The 18,815-nt window shown below is 52.3% G+C and overlaps 1 protein-coding gene across 1 annotated transcript in view; it reads left to right on the forward strand.

Moving 5' to 3' along the window:
* Window positions 1–18,815, forward strand: part of prcc (proline rich mitotic checkpoint control factor) — a 94,602-nt gene that overhangs the window by 63,649 nt on the left and 12,138 nt on the right. The window contains exons 2-3 of the mRNA XM_073061196.1: window positions 11,658–11,702; window positions 12,823–13,380. Of these exons, the coding sequence (XP_072917297.1) occupies window positions 11,658–11,702; window positions 12,823–13,380 (603 nt within the window). The remainder of the gene's footprint in view (window positions 1–11,657; window positions 11,703–12,822; window positions 13,381–18,815) is intronic.

The raw sequence follows: 18,815 nt of genomic DNA on the forward strand, positions 1-18,815 counted from the left end.
CGGATACGTCCCCAGTGATAGTGTGTGTGAGTGTCGGATACGTCCCCAGTGATAGTGTGTGTGAGTGTCGGATACGTCCCCATTGAGAGTGTGTGAGAGTGTCGAATATGTCCCCAGTGAGAGTGTGTGCGAGTGTCGGATACGTCCCCAGTGAGAGTGTGTGTGAGTGTCGGATACGTCCCCAGTGAGAGTGTGTGAGAGTGTCGGATACGTCCCCAGTGAGAGTGTGTGTGAGAGTGTCGGATACGTCCCCAGTGAGAGTGTGTGTGAGCGTCGGATACGTCCCCATTGAGAGTGTGTGAGAGTGTCGAATATGTCCCCAGTGAGAGTGTGTGTGAGTGTCGGATACGTCCCCATTGAGAGTGTGTGAGAGTGTCGGATATGTCCCCAGTGAGAGTGTGTGTGAGTGTCAGATACGTCACCAGTGAGAGTGTGTGTGAGTGTCGGATATGTCCCCAGTGAGAGTGTGTGTGAGTGTCGGATACGTCACCAGTGAGAGTGTGTGTGAGTGTCGGATATGTCCCCAGTGAGAGTGTGTGTGAGTGTCGGATACGTCCCCATTGAGAGTGTGTGAGAGTGTCGGATACGTCCCCAGTGAGAGCGTGTGAGAGTGTCGGATATGTCCCCAGTGAGAGTGTATGTGTGTGTCGGATACGTCCTCATTGAGAGTGTGTGTGGGGGGGATACGGTCCAAGTGAGTGTGTGTGTGTGTGTGGTATTCGTCTCCAGTGAGAGTGAGTGTGTGTGTGTGATGGTAGGATACGTCCCCAGTGAGAGTGTGTGTGAGTGTCGGATACGTCCCCAGTGAGAGTGTGTGTGAGTGTCGGATACGTCCCCAGTGAGAGTGTGTGTGAGTGTCGGGTACGTCCCCAGTGAGAGAGTGTGTGATTATCGGATACGTCCCCAGTGAGAGTGTGTGTGATTGTGGGGGATACGTCCCCTCTGAGAGTGTGTGTGAGTGTGTCGGATACGTCCCCAGTGAGAGTGTGTGTGTGTCTGGGGGGGATACGTCCCCAGTGTGAGTGTGTGTGTGTGTGTGGGGGGGGGGGGGTGGGGATACGTCCCCAGTGTGAGTGTGTGTGTGTGTGTGGGGGGGGGGGGGGATACATCCCCAGTGTGAGTGTGTGAGTGTCGGATACGTCCCCAGTGAGAGTGTGTGAGTGTTGGATACATCCCCAGTGAGATTGTGTGTGAGTGTCGGATACATCCCCGGTGTGAGTGTGTGAGTATCGGATACATCCCCAGTGAGAGTGAGAGTGTGTGTGTATTTTTGTCCGATATTTCACTAGTGAGAGTGTGAGTGTCGGATACGTCCCCACTGAGAGTGTGTGTGTGTGTGTGTGTGTGTGTGTGTCAGTTACGTCCCCAGTGAGAGTGTGTCTGTGTGTCGGATATGTCCCCAGTGAGAGTGTATGTGGTGGATACATCCCCAGTGAGTGTGTGTGAGTGTTGGATACGTCCCTAGTGAGAGTGTGTGTGAGTGTCGGATACGACCCCAGTGAGAGAGTGTGTGAGTGTCGGATACGTCCCCAGTGAGAGTGTGTGTGAGTGTCGGATACGTCCCCATTGAGAGTGTGTGAGTGTCGGATACGTCATCACTGAGAGTGTGTGTGTGTTGGATACGTCCCCAGTGAGAGTGTGTGTGACGGTGTCGGATACGTCCCCATTGAGAGTGTGTGTGACGGTGTCGGATACGTCCCCAGTGAGAGTGTGTGTGAGTGTCGGATACGTCCCCAGTGAGAGTGTGTGAGAGTGTCGGATACGTCCCCAGTGAGATTGTGTGTGAGTGTCGGATACGTCCCCATTGAGAGTGTGTGAGAGTGTCGAATATGTCCCCAGTGAGAGTGTGTGTGATTGTCGGATACGTCCCCATTGAGAGTGTGTGAGAGTGTCGGATATGTCCCCAGTGAGAGTGTGTGTGAGTGTCGGATACGTCACCAGGAGAGTGTGTGTGAGCGTCAGATACGTCCCCAGTGAGAGTGTATGTGGGTGTCGGATACGTCCCCAGTGAGAGCGTGTGAGAGTGTCGGATATGTCCCCAGTGAGAGTGTGTGTGAGTGTCAGATATGTCCCCAGTGAGAGTGTGTGTGAGTGTCGGATACGTCCCCAGTGAGAGTGTGTGTGAGTGTCGGATACGTCACCAGGAGAGTGTGTGTGAGCGTCAGATACGTCCCCAGTGAGAGTGTATGTGGGTGTCGGATACGTCCCCAGTGAGAGCGTGTGAGAGTGTCGGATATGTCCCCAGTGAGAGTGTGTGTGAGTGTCGGATACGTCCCCATTGAGAGTGTGTGAGAGTGTCGAATATGTCCCCAGTGAGAGTGTGTGTGAGTGTCGGATACGTCCCCATTGAGAGTGTGTGTGAGTGTCGGATACGTCCCCAGTGAGAGTGTGTGTGAGTGTCGGATACGTCCCCAGTGAGAGTGTGTGTGAGTGTCGGATACGTCCCCAGTGAGAGTGTGTGTGAGTGTCGGATACGTCCCCAGTGTGAGTGTGTGTGAGTGTCGGATACGTCCCCAGTGAGAGTGTGTGTGAGTGTCGGATACGTCCCCAGTGAGAGTGTGTGTGAGTGTCGGATACGTCCCCAATGTGAGTGTGTGTGAGTGTCGGATACGTCCCCAGTGAGAGTGTGTGTGAGTGTCGGATACGTCCCCAGTGATAGTGTGTGTGAGTGTCGGATACGTCCCCAGTGATAGTGTGTGTGAGTGTCGGATACGTCCCCATTGAGAGTGTGTGAGAGTGTCGAATATGTCCCCAGTGAGAGTGTGTGCGAGTGTCGGATACGTCCCCAGTGAGAGTGTGTGTGAGTGTCGGATACGTCCCCAGTGAGAGTGTGTGAGAGTGTCGGATACGTCCCCAGTGAGAGTGTGTGTGAGAGTGTCGGATACGTCCCCAGTGAGAGTGTGTGTGAGCGTCGGATACGTCCCCATTGAGAGTGTGTGAGAGTGTCGAATATGTCCCCAGTGAGAGTGTGTGAGAGTGTCGGATATGTCCCCAGTGAGAGTGTGTGTGAGTGTCAGATACGTCACCAGTGAGAGTGTGTGTGAGTGTCGGATACGTCCCCAGTGAGAGTGTATGTGGGTGTCGGATACGTCCCCAGTGAGAGCGTGTGAGAGTGTCGGATATGTCCCCAGTGAGAGTGTGTGTGAGTGTCGGATACGTCCCCATTGAGAGTGTGTGAGAGTGTCGAATATGTCCCCAGTGAGAGTGTGTGTGAGTGTCGGATACGTCCCCATTGAGAGTGTGTGTGAGTGTCGGATACGTCCCCAGTGAGAGTGTGTGTGAGTGTCGGATACGTCCCCAGTGAGAGTGTGTGTGAGTGTCGGATACGTCCCCAGTGAGAGTGTGTGTGAGTGTCGGATACGTCCCCAGTGTGAGTGTGTGTGAGTGTCGGATACGTCCCCAGTGAGAGTGTGTGTGAGTGTCGGATACGTCCCCAGTGAGAGTGTGTGTGAGTGTCGGATACGTCCCCAATGTGAGTGTGTGTGAGTGTCGGATACGTCCCCAGTGAGAGTGTGTGTGAGTGTCGGATACGTCCCCAGTGATAGTGTGTGTGAGTGTCGGATACGTCCCCAGTGATAGTGTGTGTGAGTGTCGGATACGTCCCCATTGAGAGTGTGTGAGAGTGTCGAATATGTCCCCAGTGAGAGTGTGTGCGAGTGTCGGATACGTCCCCAGTGAGAGTGTGTGTGAGTGTCGGATACGTCCCCAGTGAGAGTGTGTGAGAGTGTCGGATACGTCCCCAGTGAGAGTGTGTGTGAGAGTGTCGGATACGTCCCCAGTGAGAGTGTGTGTGAGCGTCGGATACGTCCCCATTGAGAGTGTGTGAGAGTGTCGAATATGTCCCCAGTGAGAGTGTGTGTGAGTGTCGGATACGTCCCCATTGAGAGTGTGTGAGAGTGTCGGATATGTCCCCAGTGAGAGTGTGTGTGAGTGTCAGATACGTCACCAGTGAGAGTGTGTGTGAGTGTCGGATATGTCCCCAGTGAGAGTGTGTGTGAGTGTCGGATACGTCACCAGTGAGAGTGTGTGTGAGTGTCGGATATGTCCCCAGTGAGAGTGTGTGTGAGTGTCGGATACGTCCCCATTGAGAGTGTGTGAGAGTGTCGGATACGTCCCCAGTGAGAGCGTGTGAGAGTGTCGGATATGTCCCCAGTGAGAGTGTATGTGTGTGTCGGATACGTCCTCATTGAGAGTGTGTGTGGGGGGGATACGGTCCAAGTGAGTGTGTGTGTGTGTGTGGTATTCGTCTCCAGTGAGAGTGAGTGTGTGTGTGTGATGGTAGGATACGTCCCCAGTGAGAGTGTGTGTGAGTGTCGGATACGTCCCCAGTGAGAGTGTGTGTGAGTGTCGGATACGTCCCCAGTGAGAGTGTGTGTGAGTGTCGGGTACGTCCCCAGTGAGAGAGTGTGTGATTATCGGATACGTCCCCAGTGAGAGTGTGTGTGATTGTGGGGGATACGTCCCCTCTGAGAGTGTGTGTGAGTGTGTCGGATACGTCCCCAGTGAGAGTGTGTGTGTGTCTGGGGGGGATACGTCCCCAGTGTGAGTGTGTGTGTGTGTGTGGGGGGGGGGGGGGTGGGGATACGTCCCCAGTGTGAGTGTGTGTGTGTGTGTGGGGGGGGGGGGGGATACATCCCCAGTGTGAGTGTGTGAGTGTCGGATACGTCCCCAGTGAGAGTGTGTGAGTGTTGGATACATCCCCAGTGAGATTGTGTGTGAGTGTCGGATACATCCCCGGTGTGAGTGTGTGAGTATCGGATACATCCCCAGTGAGAGTGAGAGTGTGTGTGTATTTTTGTCCGATATTTCACTAGTGAGAGTGTGAGTGTCGGATACGTCCCCACTGAGAGTGTGTGTGTGTGTGTGTGTGTGTGTGTGTCAGTTACGTCCCCAGTGAGAGTGTGTCTGTGTGTCGGATATGTCCCCAGTGAGAGTGTATGTGGTGGATACATCCCCAGTGAGTGTGTGTGAGTGTTGGATACGTCCCTAGTGAGAGTGTGTGTGAGTGTCGGATACGACCCCAGTGAGAGAGTGTGTGAGTGTCGGATACGTCCCCAGTGAGAGTGTGTGTGAGTGTCGGATACGTCCCCATTGAGAGTGTGTGAGTGTCGGATACGTCATCACTGAGAGTGTGTGTGTGTTGGATACGTCCCCAGTGAGAGTGTGTGTGACGGTGTCGGATACGTCCCCATTGAGAGTGTGTGTGACGGTGTCGGATACGTCCCCAGTGAGAGTGTGTGTGAGTGTCGGATACGTCCCCAGTGAGAGTGTGTGAGAGTGTCGGATACGTCCCCAGTGAGATTGTGTGTGAGTGTCGGATACGTCCCCATTGAGAGTGTGTGAGAGTGTCGAATATGTCCCCAGTGAGAGTGTGTGTGATTGTCGGATACGTCCCCATTGAGAGTGTGTGAGAGTGTCGGATATGTCCCCAGTGAGAGTGTGTGTGAGTGTCGGATACGTCACCAGGAGAGTGTGTGTGAGCGTCAGATACGTCCCCAGTGAGAGTGTATGTGGGTGTCGGATACGTCCCCAGTGAGAGCGTGTGAGAGTGTCGGATATGTCCCCAGTGAGAGTGTGTGTGAGTGTCAGATATGTCCCCAGTGAGAGTGTGTGTGAGTGTCGGATACGTCCCCAGTGAGAGTGTGTGTGAGTGTCGGATACGTCACCAGGAGAGTGTGTGTGAGCGTCAGATACGTCCCCAGTGAGAGTGTATGTGGGTGTCGGATACGTCCCCAGTGAGAGCGTGTGAGAGTGTCGGATATGTCCCCAGTGAGAGTGTGTGTGAGTGTCGGATACGTCCCCATTGAGAGTGTGTGAGAGTGTCGAATATGTCCCCAGTGAGAGTGTGTGTGAGTGTCGGATACGTCCCCATTGAGAGTGTGTGTGAGTGTCGGATACGTCCCCAGTGAGAGTGTGTGTGAGTGTCGGATACGTCCCCAGTGAGAGTGTGTGTGAGTGTCGGATACGTCCCCAGTGAGAGTGTGTGTGAGTGTCGGATACGTCCCCAGTGTGAGTGTGTGTGAGTGTCGGATACGTCCCCAGTGAGAGTGTGTGTGAGTGTCGGATACGTCCCCAGTGAGAGTGTGTGTGAGTGTCGGATACGTCCCCAATGTGAGTGTGTGTGAGTGTCGGATACGTCCCCAGTGAGAGTGTGTGTGAGTGTCGGATACGTCCCCAGTGATAGTGTGTGTGAGTGTCGGATACGTCCCCAGTGATAGTGTGTGTGAGTGTCGGATACGTCCCCATTGAGAGTGTGTGAGAGTGTCGAATATGTCCCCAGTGAGAGTGTGTGCGAGTGTCGGATACGTCCCCAGTGAGAGTGTGTGTGAGTGTCGGATACGTCCCCAGTGAGAGTGTGTGAGAGTGTCGGATACGTCCCCAGTGAGAGTGTGTGTGAGAGTGTCGGATACGTCCCCAGTGAGAGTGTGTGTGAGCGTCGGATACGTCCCCATTGAGAGTGTGTGAGAGTGTCGAATATGTCCCCAGTGAGAGTGTGTGAGAGTGTCGGATATGTCCCCAGTGAGAGTGTGTGTGAGTGTCAGATACGTCACCAGTGAGAGTGTGTGTGAGTGTCGGATATGTCCCCAGTGAGAGTGTGTGTGAGTGTCGGATACGTCCCCAGTGAGAGTGTGTGTGAGTGTCGGATATGTCCCCAGTGAGAGTGTGTGTGAGTGTCGGATACGTCCCCATTGAGAGTGTGTGAGAGTGTCGGATACGTCCCCAGTGAGAGCGTGTGAGAGTGTCGGATATGTCCCCAGTGAGAGTGTATGTGTGTGTCGGATACGTCCTCATTGAGAGTGTGTGTGAGTGTCGGATACGTCCCCAGTGAGAGTGTGTGTGTCGGTGTCGGATACGTCCCCATTGAGAGTGTGTGAGAGTGTCGGATACGTCCCCAGTGAGAGCGTGTGAGAGTGTCGGATATGTCCCCAGTGAGAGTGTATGTGTGTGTCGGATACGTCCTCATTGAGAGTGTGTGTGGGGGGGATACGGTCCAAGTGAGTGTGTGTGTGTGTGTGGTATTCGTCTCCAGTGAGAGTGAGTGTGTGTGTGTGATGGTAGGATACGTCCCCAGTGAGAGTGTGTGTGAGTGTCGGATACGTCCCCAGTGAGAGTGTGTGTGAGTGTCGGATACGTCCCCAGTGAGAGTGTGTGTGAGTGTCGGGTACGTCCCCAGTGAGAGAGTGTGTGATTATCGGATACGTCCCCAGTGAGAGTGTGTGTGATTGTGGGGGATACGTCCCCTCTGAGAGTGTGTGTGAGTGTGTCGGATACGTCCCCAGTGAGAGTGTGTGTGTGTCTGGGGGGGATACGTCCCCAGTGTGAGTGTGTGTGTGTGTGTGGGGGGGGGGGGGTGGGGATACGTCCCCAGTGTGAGTGTGTGTGTGTGTGTGGGGGGGGGGGGGATACATCCCCAGTGTGAGTGTGTGAGTGTCGGATACGTCCCCAGTGAGAGTGTGTGAGTGTTGGATACATCCCCAGTGAGATTGTGTGTGAGTGTCGGATACATCCCCGGTGTGAGTGTGTGAGTATCGGATACATCCCCAGTGAGAGTGAGAGTGTGTGTGTATTTTTGTCCGATATTTCACTAGTGAGAGTGTGAGTGTCGGATACGTCCCCACTGAGAGTGTGTGTGTGTGTGTGTGTGTGTGTGTGTCAGTTACGTCCCCAGTGAGAGTGTGTCTGTGTGTCGGATATGTCCCCAGTGAGAGTGTATGTGGTGGATACATCCCCAGTGAGTGTGTGTGAGTGTTGGATACGTCCCTAGTGAGAGTGTGTGTGAGTGTCGGATACGACCCCAGTGAGAGAGTGTGTGAGTGTCGGATACGTCCCCAGTGAGAGTGTGTGTGAGTGTCGGATACGTCCCCATTGAGAGTGTGTGAGTGTCGGATACGTCATCACTGAGAGTGTGTGTGTGTTGGATACGTCCCCAGTGAGAGTGTGTGTGACGGTGTCGGATACGTCCCCATTGAGAGTGTGTGTGACGGTGTCGGATACGTCCCCAGTGAGAGTGTGTGTGAGTGTCGGATACGTCCCCAGTGAGAGTGTGTGAGAGTGTCGGATACGTCCCCAGTGAGATTGTGTGTGAGTGTCGGATACGTCCCCATTGAGAGTGTGTGAGAGTGTCGAATATGTCCCCAGTGAGAGTGTGTGTGATTGTCGGATACGTCCCCATTGAGAGTGTGTGAGAGTGTCGGATATGTCCCCAGTGAGAGTGTGTGTGAGTGTCGGATACGTCACCAGGAGAGTGTGTGTGAGCGTCAGATACGTCCCCAGTGAGAGTGTATGTGGGTGTCGGATACGTCCCCAGTGAGAGCGTGTGAGAGTGTCGGATATGTCCCCAGTGAGAGTGTGTGTGAGTGTCAGATATGTCCCCAGTGAGAGTGTGTGTGAGTGTCGGATACGTCCCCAGTGAGAGTGTGTGTGAGTGTCGGATACGTCACCAGGAGAGTGTGTGTGAGCGTCAGATACGTCCCCAGTGAGAGTGTATGTGGGTGTCGGATACGTCCCCAGTGAGAGCGTGTGAGAGTGTCGGATATGTCCCCAGTGAGAGTGTGTGTGAGTGTCGGATACGTCCCCATTGAGAGTGTGTGAGAGTGTCGAATATGTCCCCAGTGAGAGTGTGTGTGAGTGTCGGATACGTCCCCATTGAGAGTGTGTGTGAGTGTCGGATACGTCCCCAGTGAGAGTGTGTGTGAGTGTCGGATACGTCCCCAGTGAGAGTGTGTGTGAGTGTCGGATACGTCCCCAGTGAGAGTGTGTGTGAGTGTCGGATACGTCCCCAGTGTGAGTGTGTGTGAGTGTCGGATACGTCCCCAGTGAGAGTGTGTGTGAGTGTCGGATACGTCCCCAGTGAGAGTGTGTGTGAGTGTCGGATACGTCCCCAATGTGAGTGTGTGTGAGTGTCGGATACGTCCCCAGTGAGAGTGTGTGTGAGTGTCGGATACGTCCCCAGTGATAGTGTGTGTGAGTGTCGGATACGTCCCCAGTGATAGTGTGTGTGAGTGTCGGATACGTCCCCATTGAGAGTGTGTGAGAGTGTCGAATATGTCCCCAGTGAGAGTGTATGTGTGTGTCGGATACTTCCTCATTGAGAGTGTGTGTGGGGGGGATACGGTCCAAGTGAGTGTGTGTGTGTGTGTGGTATTCGTCTCCAGTGAGAGTGAGTGTGTGTGTGTGATGGTAGGATACGTCCCCAGTGAGTGTGTGAGAGTGTCGGGTATGTCCCCAGTGAGAGTGTGTGTGTGTGTGGGGGGGATACGGTCCAAGTGAGTGTGTGTGTGTGTGTGGTATTCGTCTCCAGTGAGAGTGAGTGTGTGTGAGGGTAGGATACGTTCTCAGTGAGTGTGTGTGTGTGTGTGTGTTGGATACGTCCCCAGTGTGAGTGTGTGTGTCCGTCCATGTGGGACATGTCCCACTGAGATTGTGTGTTGAATGGCTGTTGTTCGATGATCAGGATTTCCTCCTGTTTATGAAAGTCAATGGAAGTTTGAAGCTGAAACAACACAAAATACTTGAAAGAGAATGTGTCATGTCACAGTAACTGCTGAACATTTATACTGGTCCTGCCACTAACTCAGTTGATACACATTCCCATCACATCATCCTGGGCAGAGTGGTGATGTTTCAGTAGTTAACTGGATGACTTCCATTGACACATAGAGCCCTTCAGTTCACAGTTGTTCTCGAAACGGACCCATTCCCTGTTTTACTTTACCCTTTTTCTGTATACTCCATTTTAATTTTCCTTCATCTCTGTCAACAGCTCCATGGTTCTAATGCAGGGTTCCCAATCTGGCATCCATGGCCTCTTGTTTAACATTAGTCGTTCTTGGCATTAAAAAGGGTGGGAGACCCCTTTTGTAATGATTGGCTCACCCAGAGGATCAGCATGCATTGACCTCACAGTGACTGTGCCGTTTGGATTCATGGAAGACAGGAGTAGTTGAGTAGCAGGACCTCTGCTCTTTGTGATTTATGTAAAGGAGCCGGATGAGTTGTGGATGTGTGGGCTTTATCAGTTTGTCGATGTCACAAAGATTGATGGTGTGGGAGTTTGCCAGAGGACACAATGGGTTATAGATGGAGCCTAATCCTGACAAGTGTGAGGTTTGTACTTAGCGAGGTTAAATGTAAGGGGAAGGTATTTAATGGCATTGATGTACTGAGGGATCTTGGGATCCAAGTTCAGAGCTATCTGGAAGTGACTGCACAGGTGGGGTAGTAAAGAAGGTGTGCCTATGTGCACTGGTTGGACCGTATCTGGAGTCAGTAATCCGTATTCAGTTCTGGTCGTCCCATTACAGGAAGAACACAGAGGCTTTGGAGAGGGTGCAGAAGAGGCTCATCAGGATGAGAAGAGAGGTCTAAAACTTGGGTTATTTTCTCTGGAGCGACAGAGGCTGAGGGGAGAAAAGGGCGTAGATGGAATTGATGGCCAGAGATTTCCCCGGGAATGAAATATCTGATACTAAAGGGCATGCATTTAAGGAGAGAGGAAGGAAGTTCAAGGGGCAAGATTTTTTTTACACAGAGTTGCGAGTGTCTGGAATGTGCTGCCGAGGGTGGTGATGGAGGCAGATACAATTGAGATGTTTAAGAGTGTCTTGGAGAGGCACATGAATGTACAGAAAGTGAGCGATATGGGTGTTGTGTAGGTGGATAGGATCAGGTTGAATTAGTTCAGCACAGCATTGTGTTCCGTTCTACACCTCATGCATACTCTGGGGGGAATTTATAGCAGCTGATTAATCCACCAACTTCACATGTTGTTTGGATGTGGGAGTAAAACAGAATAGCCAGGGAAAACCCGGGTAGTCAGAGGGAGAAAGTGTGCTCACACAAGCACGCAGGCAGACAGAAAAACATCATCTCCCCATTGTCCGCCTGAGCTTTTGAAAATCACAGCTATCCATTCGCCACATCCCACCGGGGATAGGGACTCCAGAGATTCACCGCTCTCTGCCACAAGTCTGAGTTCCTTTCCCCAGCTGGCTTAGACTCAGTGGGCCTGATATCGTGAGGAAATGTGAGGTATTTTGTGCCTGGGGAGTTTGATGTGGTCCAGTGTTTTCAGGTGTGGCACACACAGTAGTGTAGCAGTGAGCGTGCTGCTTTACAAACCGGGCTCAATTCCCGCTGCTGTTGCAAGGGTGTTTGAATGTTCTCCTCTTGACGGTGCGTTTCCTCCGGGTACTGCTTTCCTCCCCCATTCCAAAGCCAGACAGGTTAGGGTTAGTGATTGTGGGCGTGGTATGTTGTCACCGGAAGCATGGCAACACTTGTTGGCTGCCTCCAGCACATCGTTGGGCTGCAAAACGATGCATTTCACGGAATGATTTGACGTACATGTGACAAATAAAGCTAATCTCTTCAAAGTTTTGTTTTGTGTGTAGGGAGTACATTGTGCAGTTTTGTGGGCACACACCTAGTTTCAGTGTTGTAATTCCACAGCACTGGGGTTTAAACCTGCCTGGGAGGGGAAGCTGGGTTAGGACAGAGGGAGCTAGGAAAGGAAGGATCGAGAGCCGGAGAAACTGAAAACTCAGGCATGGATCGTACCATCTTTTGTGTATCACCTATTAAAGGGGCTTGTCTGCCTGTGGTCTGAGATGTCATCAAGTGTCTCCCCATTAACAGCCCGCTCCTTTTCCTTACAGTCGGACTCAGATGATGAGGAGCCATTTCAGAAGAAGACCAGTCAGGTGAGTGTGGGGTCTGGAGAGGCAGGGCTGGGTGGGGCCAGGGGAGATGAGATGCTACATTTCTCTTGGGAAGGTTGTGAGTGAGTCAGAGGTTCTGTTGCCAGTTTACCTGCCAGACTAATGTATTGTTCCATTCCAATATAGACTGCTAATGTCGAGCTCAGTGACTCAATCCGACCGTGGATGTGAGCTCCCCATCTCAGATTCAAGTTCATTGTCATGGCCGCACATACACAGAGTGTAAACGCCACGAAAATTAGCTTTTCACAGCGGCAGCTCAGTACAGTACATACATGACAAACGTGAACATAAGTTATACGTCAGCTACATGATAAATAAACATAACGATATCAGCGCAAGTCCCACCCCTCTGAAGCTGCGTTAATCTTGCTGCTTTCAGCAAGAAACAACCTGCTGCAGGGGCCGAGGGGGTTAAGCAGCATCTGTTGGGGTGTGGGTGCTGGGGTAGGCGTTCAGTAACAAAGTGGAGTCTGGCCATATACACAATACGTATGCACAGGTGCAATGGAAATCTTTACAGCATCATAGACAAAACAGCACAAGAAAAACATGAAATATGTGTAAATTATATGCAATCTTTACAAGAAAGAACATAATTAGAACAGACAAAGTGCATTGTAGTGCAAAGTGGTCACAGTGTTTCTGTACCGAGGTGGTGATCGGGGTTGTACCGGTCGGTTCAGGAACCGAATGGGTGAAGGGAAGTTGCTGTTCCTGACCCTGGTGGTGTGGGACTTCAGGCGTCTGTACCTCCTCCCCGATGGGAGCTGGGAGAAGATGGCCTGGCCCGGACGGTGGGGATCTTTGATCATGGGTGTTGCCTTCTTGAGGCAATGGTGGGGTGGGTTGTGCCCATGATGTATTGGCCTGTGTCTGTTACTCTGCAGTTTATTTCATCCCTGCGTATTCAGATTGCGGTGGCAGACCGCGATGCAACCAGTCAGGGCACTTTAAAGAACAGATGCTTGTTAGAGTGAGTATTCAGTGGTATGCCAGACCGCCTTCACCTAAGTTGCTGATGCTGGGTTGCCCATTTGCAAGCCTGTCAGTTTCATTTGTTTGTACCCCCCCCAACCCCCTCCCTGCTTTTTTATTCCAGGGCTCAGGAACAGGAACGGGGCTCTCTTCTCTTCTGCCACAGCCGCGCAATCTGAACGTAAAGGAGACGAACCGCACCCTGCTGCCCCACTCTCTCACTAAGATGACGGGCCGAGCGGCTACTGTCACCACCACACCCTCGCCTTCTGCCATCAAGGCCGCCTCCAAGAGCGCTGCTCAGCAGCTGGCCAGGCACATCATGAACGAGAAGGCAAGCGACGGCGAGGAAGAGGAGGACGAGGAGGAGGATGAGGATGACGAGGGGGAGAGTGCTGGCTTCTTCTCGCTGCCTGAAAGGGAGCCACCATCCGGAACCAGGACTGAGCCATACCCAGACATGGGGGCAGAGGAGAGCCAGCTGGCAGCTGGTGCCCCAGGTGACTCCGCTGATGCCCCCAACCCTGCTGATGCCCCCTTGGAGTTCAACCGAAGCACTGCCTCCCTGGGTGACAACGCCTTCCCGGCCGCCAGCAGTTCACCGGTAGAGCCCGGGCCCGAGTTCAGCGGACAGTACTTGGACTATAACGCACAGGGGACCCAGCAGAGTGAATATTACCAGGTCAGTGGGGGGAGATTGTGGGCTCCCAGCGAGGGACAAGAACATTATGAGAGAGTGTGTGGAGTGTGAAGCATTGAATGTAGAGGATGAAACATTGGGCATTGAGTGCAAGGCGCTGAGCACGTTGTGTAGGACTTTGAGTGTGTTGCATCGGATGTAGAGCAGAGGGAGTTGGTGTAGAACATTGGGTGTTGGGCGTAGAACATTGAACATACATCATTGGGCGTAGGGTGTAGGATGTTCAGCTTGTGATGTTGTGCATAGGTCGTAAATCAGTGAACCTACGCCGTCAAGTATAGGGTGTAGAGTGTTGAGCATATGACATAGAATGTTGAGTGTAGGGTGTGAGACATTGAACATGCATCATTGAGGGTAGGGTATACAACTTTAAACATAATGTTGAGCATACAGCTTTGAGTGTAGGTCGTGGAACATTGAGTGTGGTTTAGGATATTGAGTGTAGGGCACTGAATGTAGAGCAGAGTGTTGAATTGGGGCATTGAGCATAGTACGTTGCATGAATGACATTGAGTGTAGGGCATAGGACTGTGAGCATAGATTGTTCAGAGCATAGGGTGCAGAACATAAAATACAGAGGCTAGAACCTAGAGCATAGAGAGATGTTGAATGAATAGATCCCTTGGCTCCCGGTGTCTGGCAAGTGACCAGGGTGCACGGCCCGAGAGTTCTGTTCGCTACAGAGCTCAGTTTCATGTCCCTGTGCGGGTGATGTTCTGCAAGCCCTGACTGCAAACTTGAGCTCTGAGGGAATGCTGCATTGTCAGTGACAGTACCTTTCAGGACTGGCCCCCTCCTCCAGCACCCGCTGGGATGACTGGAATGTAGAAAGAACCTTGCAGGGAATATTTTGGAGGGCAGCCCAATGGTACAACAGGTAAAGTTGCTGCCCCACAGCTCCGAAGACCCAAGTTCAATCCTGACGTGTGTGTGTGGAGTTTGCATGTTCTCCCTGAGCCCTGCGTGGGTTACTCTTGGATACTCTGGTTCCGTCCCATGCCCCGGTGACATGTGGGACATAGAACATCGGTAGGTTAATCAGCCGCTGTAAGTTCCACACACCCCCCCTTCCCCCTTCCTTTCGCGTGCTGAAGGGTCTCAGCCTGAAACATCGATCGTTTATTCATTTCCATAGATGCTGTGTGAGTGAGTTCACGAATGATACAAACAGGTTGACTTCTCTGTCTCGCCAATGCTGCGGCACAACAGCAACAGCAGATAATCCCACAGTGTTCATGGAACAGTGCAGGCCCTTCGGCCCATGATATTGTGCTGACCTTTTAGCCCTCTCCAACATCAATCTAACCCTTCCCTCATGCAACGCCTGCCAACTTTTATCATCCTTCTGCCTCTCTTAAGAGTTTCTTAAATGTATCTGCCAGCACCTGGAGGAACGTGCAGACTCCACACGGACAGTGCCCCAGTTCCAGCGTTGAACCCAGGCTACTGAAGCTGCACTACCCTGTGCGTCACTGTCACCATCACAGTAATGCCCTGTTATACTGCTCATCCAGTGCAGAGCTAGCTGTGTGTGGGGAGCAGGTGATCCCAGGAGTGAATGTTGTTTGTCATCCCTGGTTAACAGTAAACAGACGGTGAACACTTAACACACTCCCCATGTTGCCCAGAGATGACGGCCACAGATCCTCACCGATACTCCAGACACTCTCGTCCAGTTAAATGCTGCTTTGTTTAATTAGCTTTGTAATGCGGGAAAACTGGCTCCTGGCCCTTCCCACCCCCACCCAGGCTCCTTGCCGTCCCCTCCACCCATGCTCTTGGCCCTCCCCCTCCCACCCATGTTCCTGGCCCTTCCCACCCCCACCCAGGCTTCTGACCCTCCCCCCCCACCCATGCTCCTGGCCCAACCTTCTCCCCCAACCCAGGCTCCTGACCCAACCTCCCCCCCCGACCCAAGCTCCTGGTCCCCCCTCCACACAGGTTCCTGGCCCTCCCCCTCCCCACCCATGTGCCTGGCCATTTGACTCCTCCCCTCCCCTCCCCATCCATGTGCCTGGCCATTTCACTCCAAACACCCCCATCCATACACCTGGCCATTTCACTCCAAACACCCCCATCCATACACCTGGCCATTTCACTCCAAACACCCCCATCCACACACCTGGCCATTTCACTCCAAACACCCCCATCCACACACCTGGCCATTTCACTCCAAACACCCCCATCCATACACCCCCATCCATACACCTGGCCATTTCACTCCAAACATCCCCATCCATACACCTGGCCATTTCACTCCAAACACCCCCATCCATACACCTGGCCATTTCACTCCAAACACCCCCATCCATACACCTGGCCATTTCACTCCAAACACCCCCATCCATACACCCCCATCCATACACCTGGCCATTTCACTCCAAACATCCCCATCCATACACCTGGCCATTTCACTCCAAACACCCCCATCCATACACCTGGCCATTTCACTCCAAACACCCCCATCCATACACCTGGCCATTTCACTCCAAACACCCCCATCCATACACCTGGCCATTTCACTCCAAACACCCCCATCCATACACCTGGCCATTTCACTCCAAACACCCCCATCCATACACCTGGCCATTTCACTCCAAACACCCCCATCCATACACCTGGCCATTTCACTCCAAACACCCCCATCCATACACCTGGCCATTTCACTCCAAACACCCCCATCCATACACCTGGCCATTTCACTCCAAACACCCCCATCCATACACCTGGCCATTTCACTCCAAACACCCCCATCCATACACCTGGCCATTTCACTCCAAACACCCCCATCCATACACCTGGCCATTTCACTCCAAACACCCCCATCCATACACCTGGCCATTTCACTCCAAACACCCCCATCCATACACCTGGCCATTTCACTCCAAACACCCCCATCCATACACCTGGCCATTTCACTCCAAACACCCCCATCCATACACCTGGCCATTTCACTCCAAACACCCCCATCCATGCACCTGGCCATTTCACTCCAAACACCCCCATCCACACACCTGGCCATTTCACTCCAAACACCCCCATCCACACACCTGGCCATTTCACTCCAAACACCCCCATCCACACACCTGGCCATTTCACTCCAAACACCCCCATCCATACACCCCCATCCATACACCTGGCCATTTCACTCCAAACATCCCCATCCATACACCTGGCCATTTCACTCCAAACACCCCCATCCATACACCTGGCCATTTCACTCCAAACACCCCCATCCATACACCTGGCCATTTCACTCCAAACACCCCCATCCATACACCCCCATCCATACACCTGGCCATTTCACTCCAAACACCCCCATCCATACACCTGGCCATTTCACTCCAAACACCCCCATCCATACACCTGGCCATTTCACTCCAAACACCCCCATCCATACACCTGGCCATTTCACTCCAAACACCCCCATCCATACACCTGGCCATTTCACTCCAAACACCCCCATCCATACACCTGGCCATTTCACTCCAAACACCCCCATCCATACACCTGGCCATTTCACTCCAAACACCCCCATCCATACACCTGGCCATTTCACTCCAAACACCCCCATCCATACACCTGGCCATTTCACTCCAAACACCCCCATCCATACACCTGGCCATTTCACTCCAAACACCCCCATCCATACACCTGGCCATTTCACTCCAAACACCCCCATCCATACACCTGGCCATTTCACTCCAAACACCCCCATCCATGCACCTGGCCATTTCACTCCAAACACCCCCATCCATACACCTGGCCATTTCACTCCAAACACCCCCATCCATACACCTGGCCATTTCACTCCAAACACCCCCATCCATACACCTGGCCATTTCACTCCAAACACCCCCATCCATACACCTGGCCATTTCACTCCAAACACCCCCATCCATACACCTGGCCATTTCACTCCAAACACCCCCATCCATACACCTGGCCATTTCACTCCAAACACCCCCATCCATACACCTGGCCATTTCACTCCAAACACCCCCATCCATACACCTGGCCATTTCACTCCAAACACCCCCATCCATACACCTGGCCATTTCACTCCAAACACCCCCATCCATACACCTGGCCATTTCACTCCAAACACCCCCATCCATACACCTGGATATTTGACATCACACCACATCCATTCACGCTGTTGCACCTGTCCACACGACTGCCATTTATCTACATTAGATGTGGAGATTAACTTTATTTGTTTGTCAAAAGCGTTGTTTGTGACAACAACCAACACAGTCTGACAATGTGCAGAGGCACCATGCTTGCAGCATCAACGTAGCATGCCCACAATTCACTAACCCTAACTCGTATGTCTTTAGAGTGTGGGAGGGGGCCAGAGAAAAGCAGGTGATCACGGGGAGCATTCAGATCCTTACAGAGGCTGGTGAGAAATTACTCCCAATCGCTGGTGCTGTGAAGTCATTACGCTGCCGTGTCACCCTGTGCCTCAGTTGATTCAAACATTTGTCTGGATGCTGTTCCAGCTGGTATTATCACATTCATTCAGTAAAAAGCCAAAAGACAGATCATTCCATTTGTCAAGGTCCTGCAGAAGGAAACTGGAATGGAGAATAGCACCGTGTGGTCAGACAAATGAAGCATAAAGGCCACAATGAAGTAGATCGGGAGATTAGGAGTTGATCTTGTATGACAGTCCTGGTTTAAAGTCTGATAACAGTGAGTAGAAGCTGCCGATAAGAGTCTCTGCCTCCACCAACCCTCGTGCAGTGTATTCCTGGTTCCAACTCCCCTCGCCTCTCAGCGGGGCGGGAAATACCCACTTGAATCTCACCTTAAACCTACTCCTTGGGCTACCTCTACTCTGTAAAGATTTTTTTTGTATCTCTCTCAGGTTGTAGAACAATACAGCACAGGACATTTGGCCGTTGATGTTGTGCCGACCTTTTAGCCTACTCCATCATCATTCTAACCCTTCCCTCCTCCAGAGCCCTGTGTTTCTCTCTCATCTATGAAGTCTCTTAAATGTCCCTAATGTATCGGCCTGCCACTGCTCCAACAGGTACATTCCAGACATCTTACACTCCCTGTGCATAAAACAAAGCCTACCTCTAACATCTCCATATTGACATTAAAAATAAAAGGCTCTGGCTGTCCAATGTGCCTTTTAACTCCATCAAGTCACCAGTCAGGTCTCCCTGGGGATAAACAAACCCAACCTATCCAGTCCCTCCTTATGAATAAAACACTTGGGATTTAAATCCCTCCACTGCCCTCATGGGATTTGAACTTGTGGCTTGTTCCTTGGGGCTACTCATCCGCTGACACAGACGCTGGACTCACAGTGACCCACTCAGCCTGTGTTGACTAAACGCACACCGTATACGGTAATAAAGACTGGAGCCCTCTGTCCCTTGCTCCCTGCCTTTGTTATTTAA

Source organism: Hemitrygon akajei, chromosome 11 (genome assembly GCF_048418815.1).
Source record: "Hemitrygon akajei chromosome 11, sHemAka1.3, whole genome shotgun sequence".
Classification (NCBI taxonomy): domain Eukaryota; kingdom Metazoa; phylum Chordata; class Chondrichthyes; order Myliobatiformes; family Dasyatidae; genus Hemitrygon; species Hemitrygon akajei.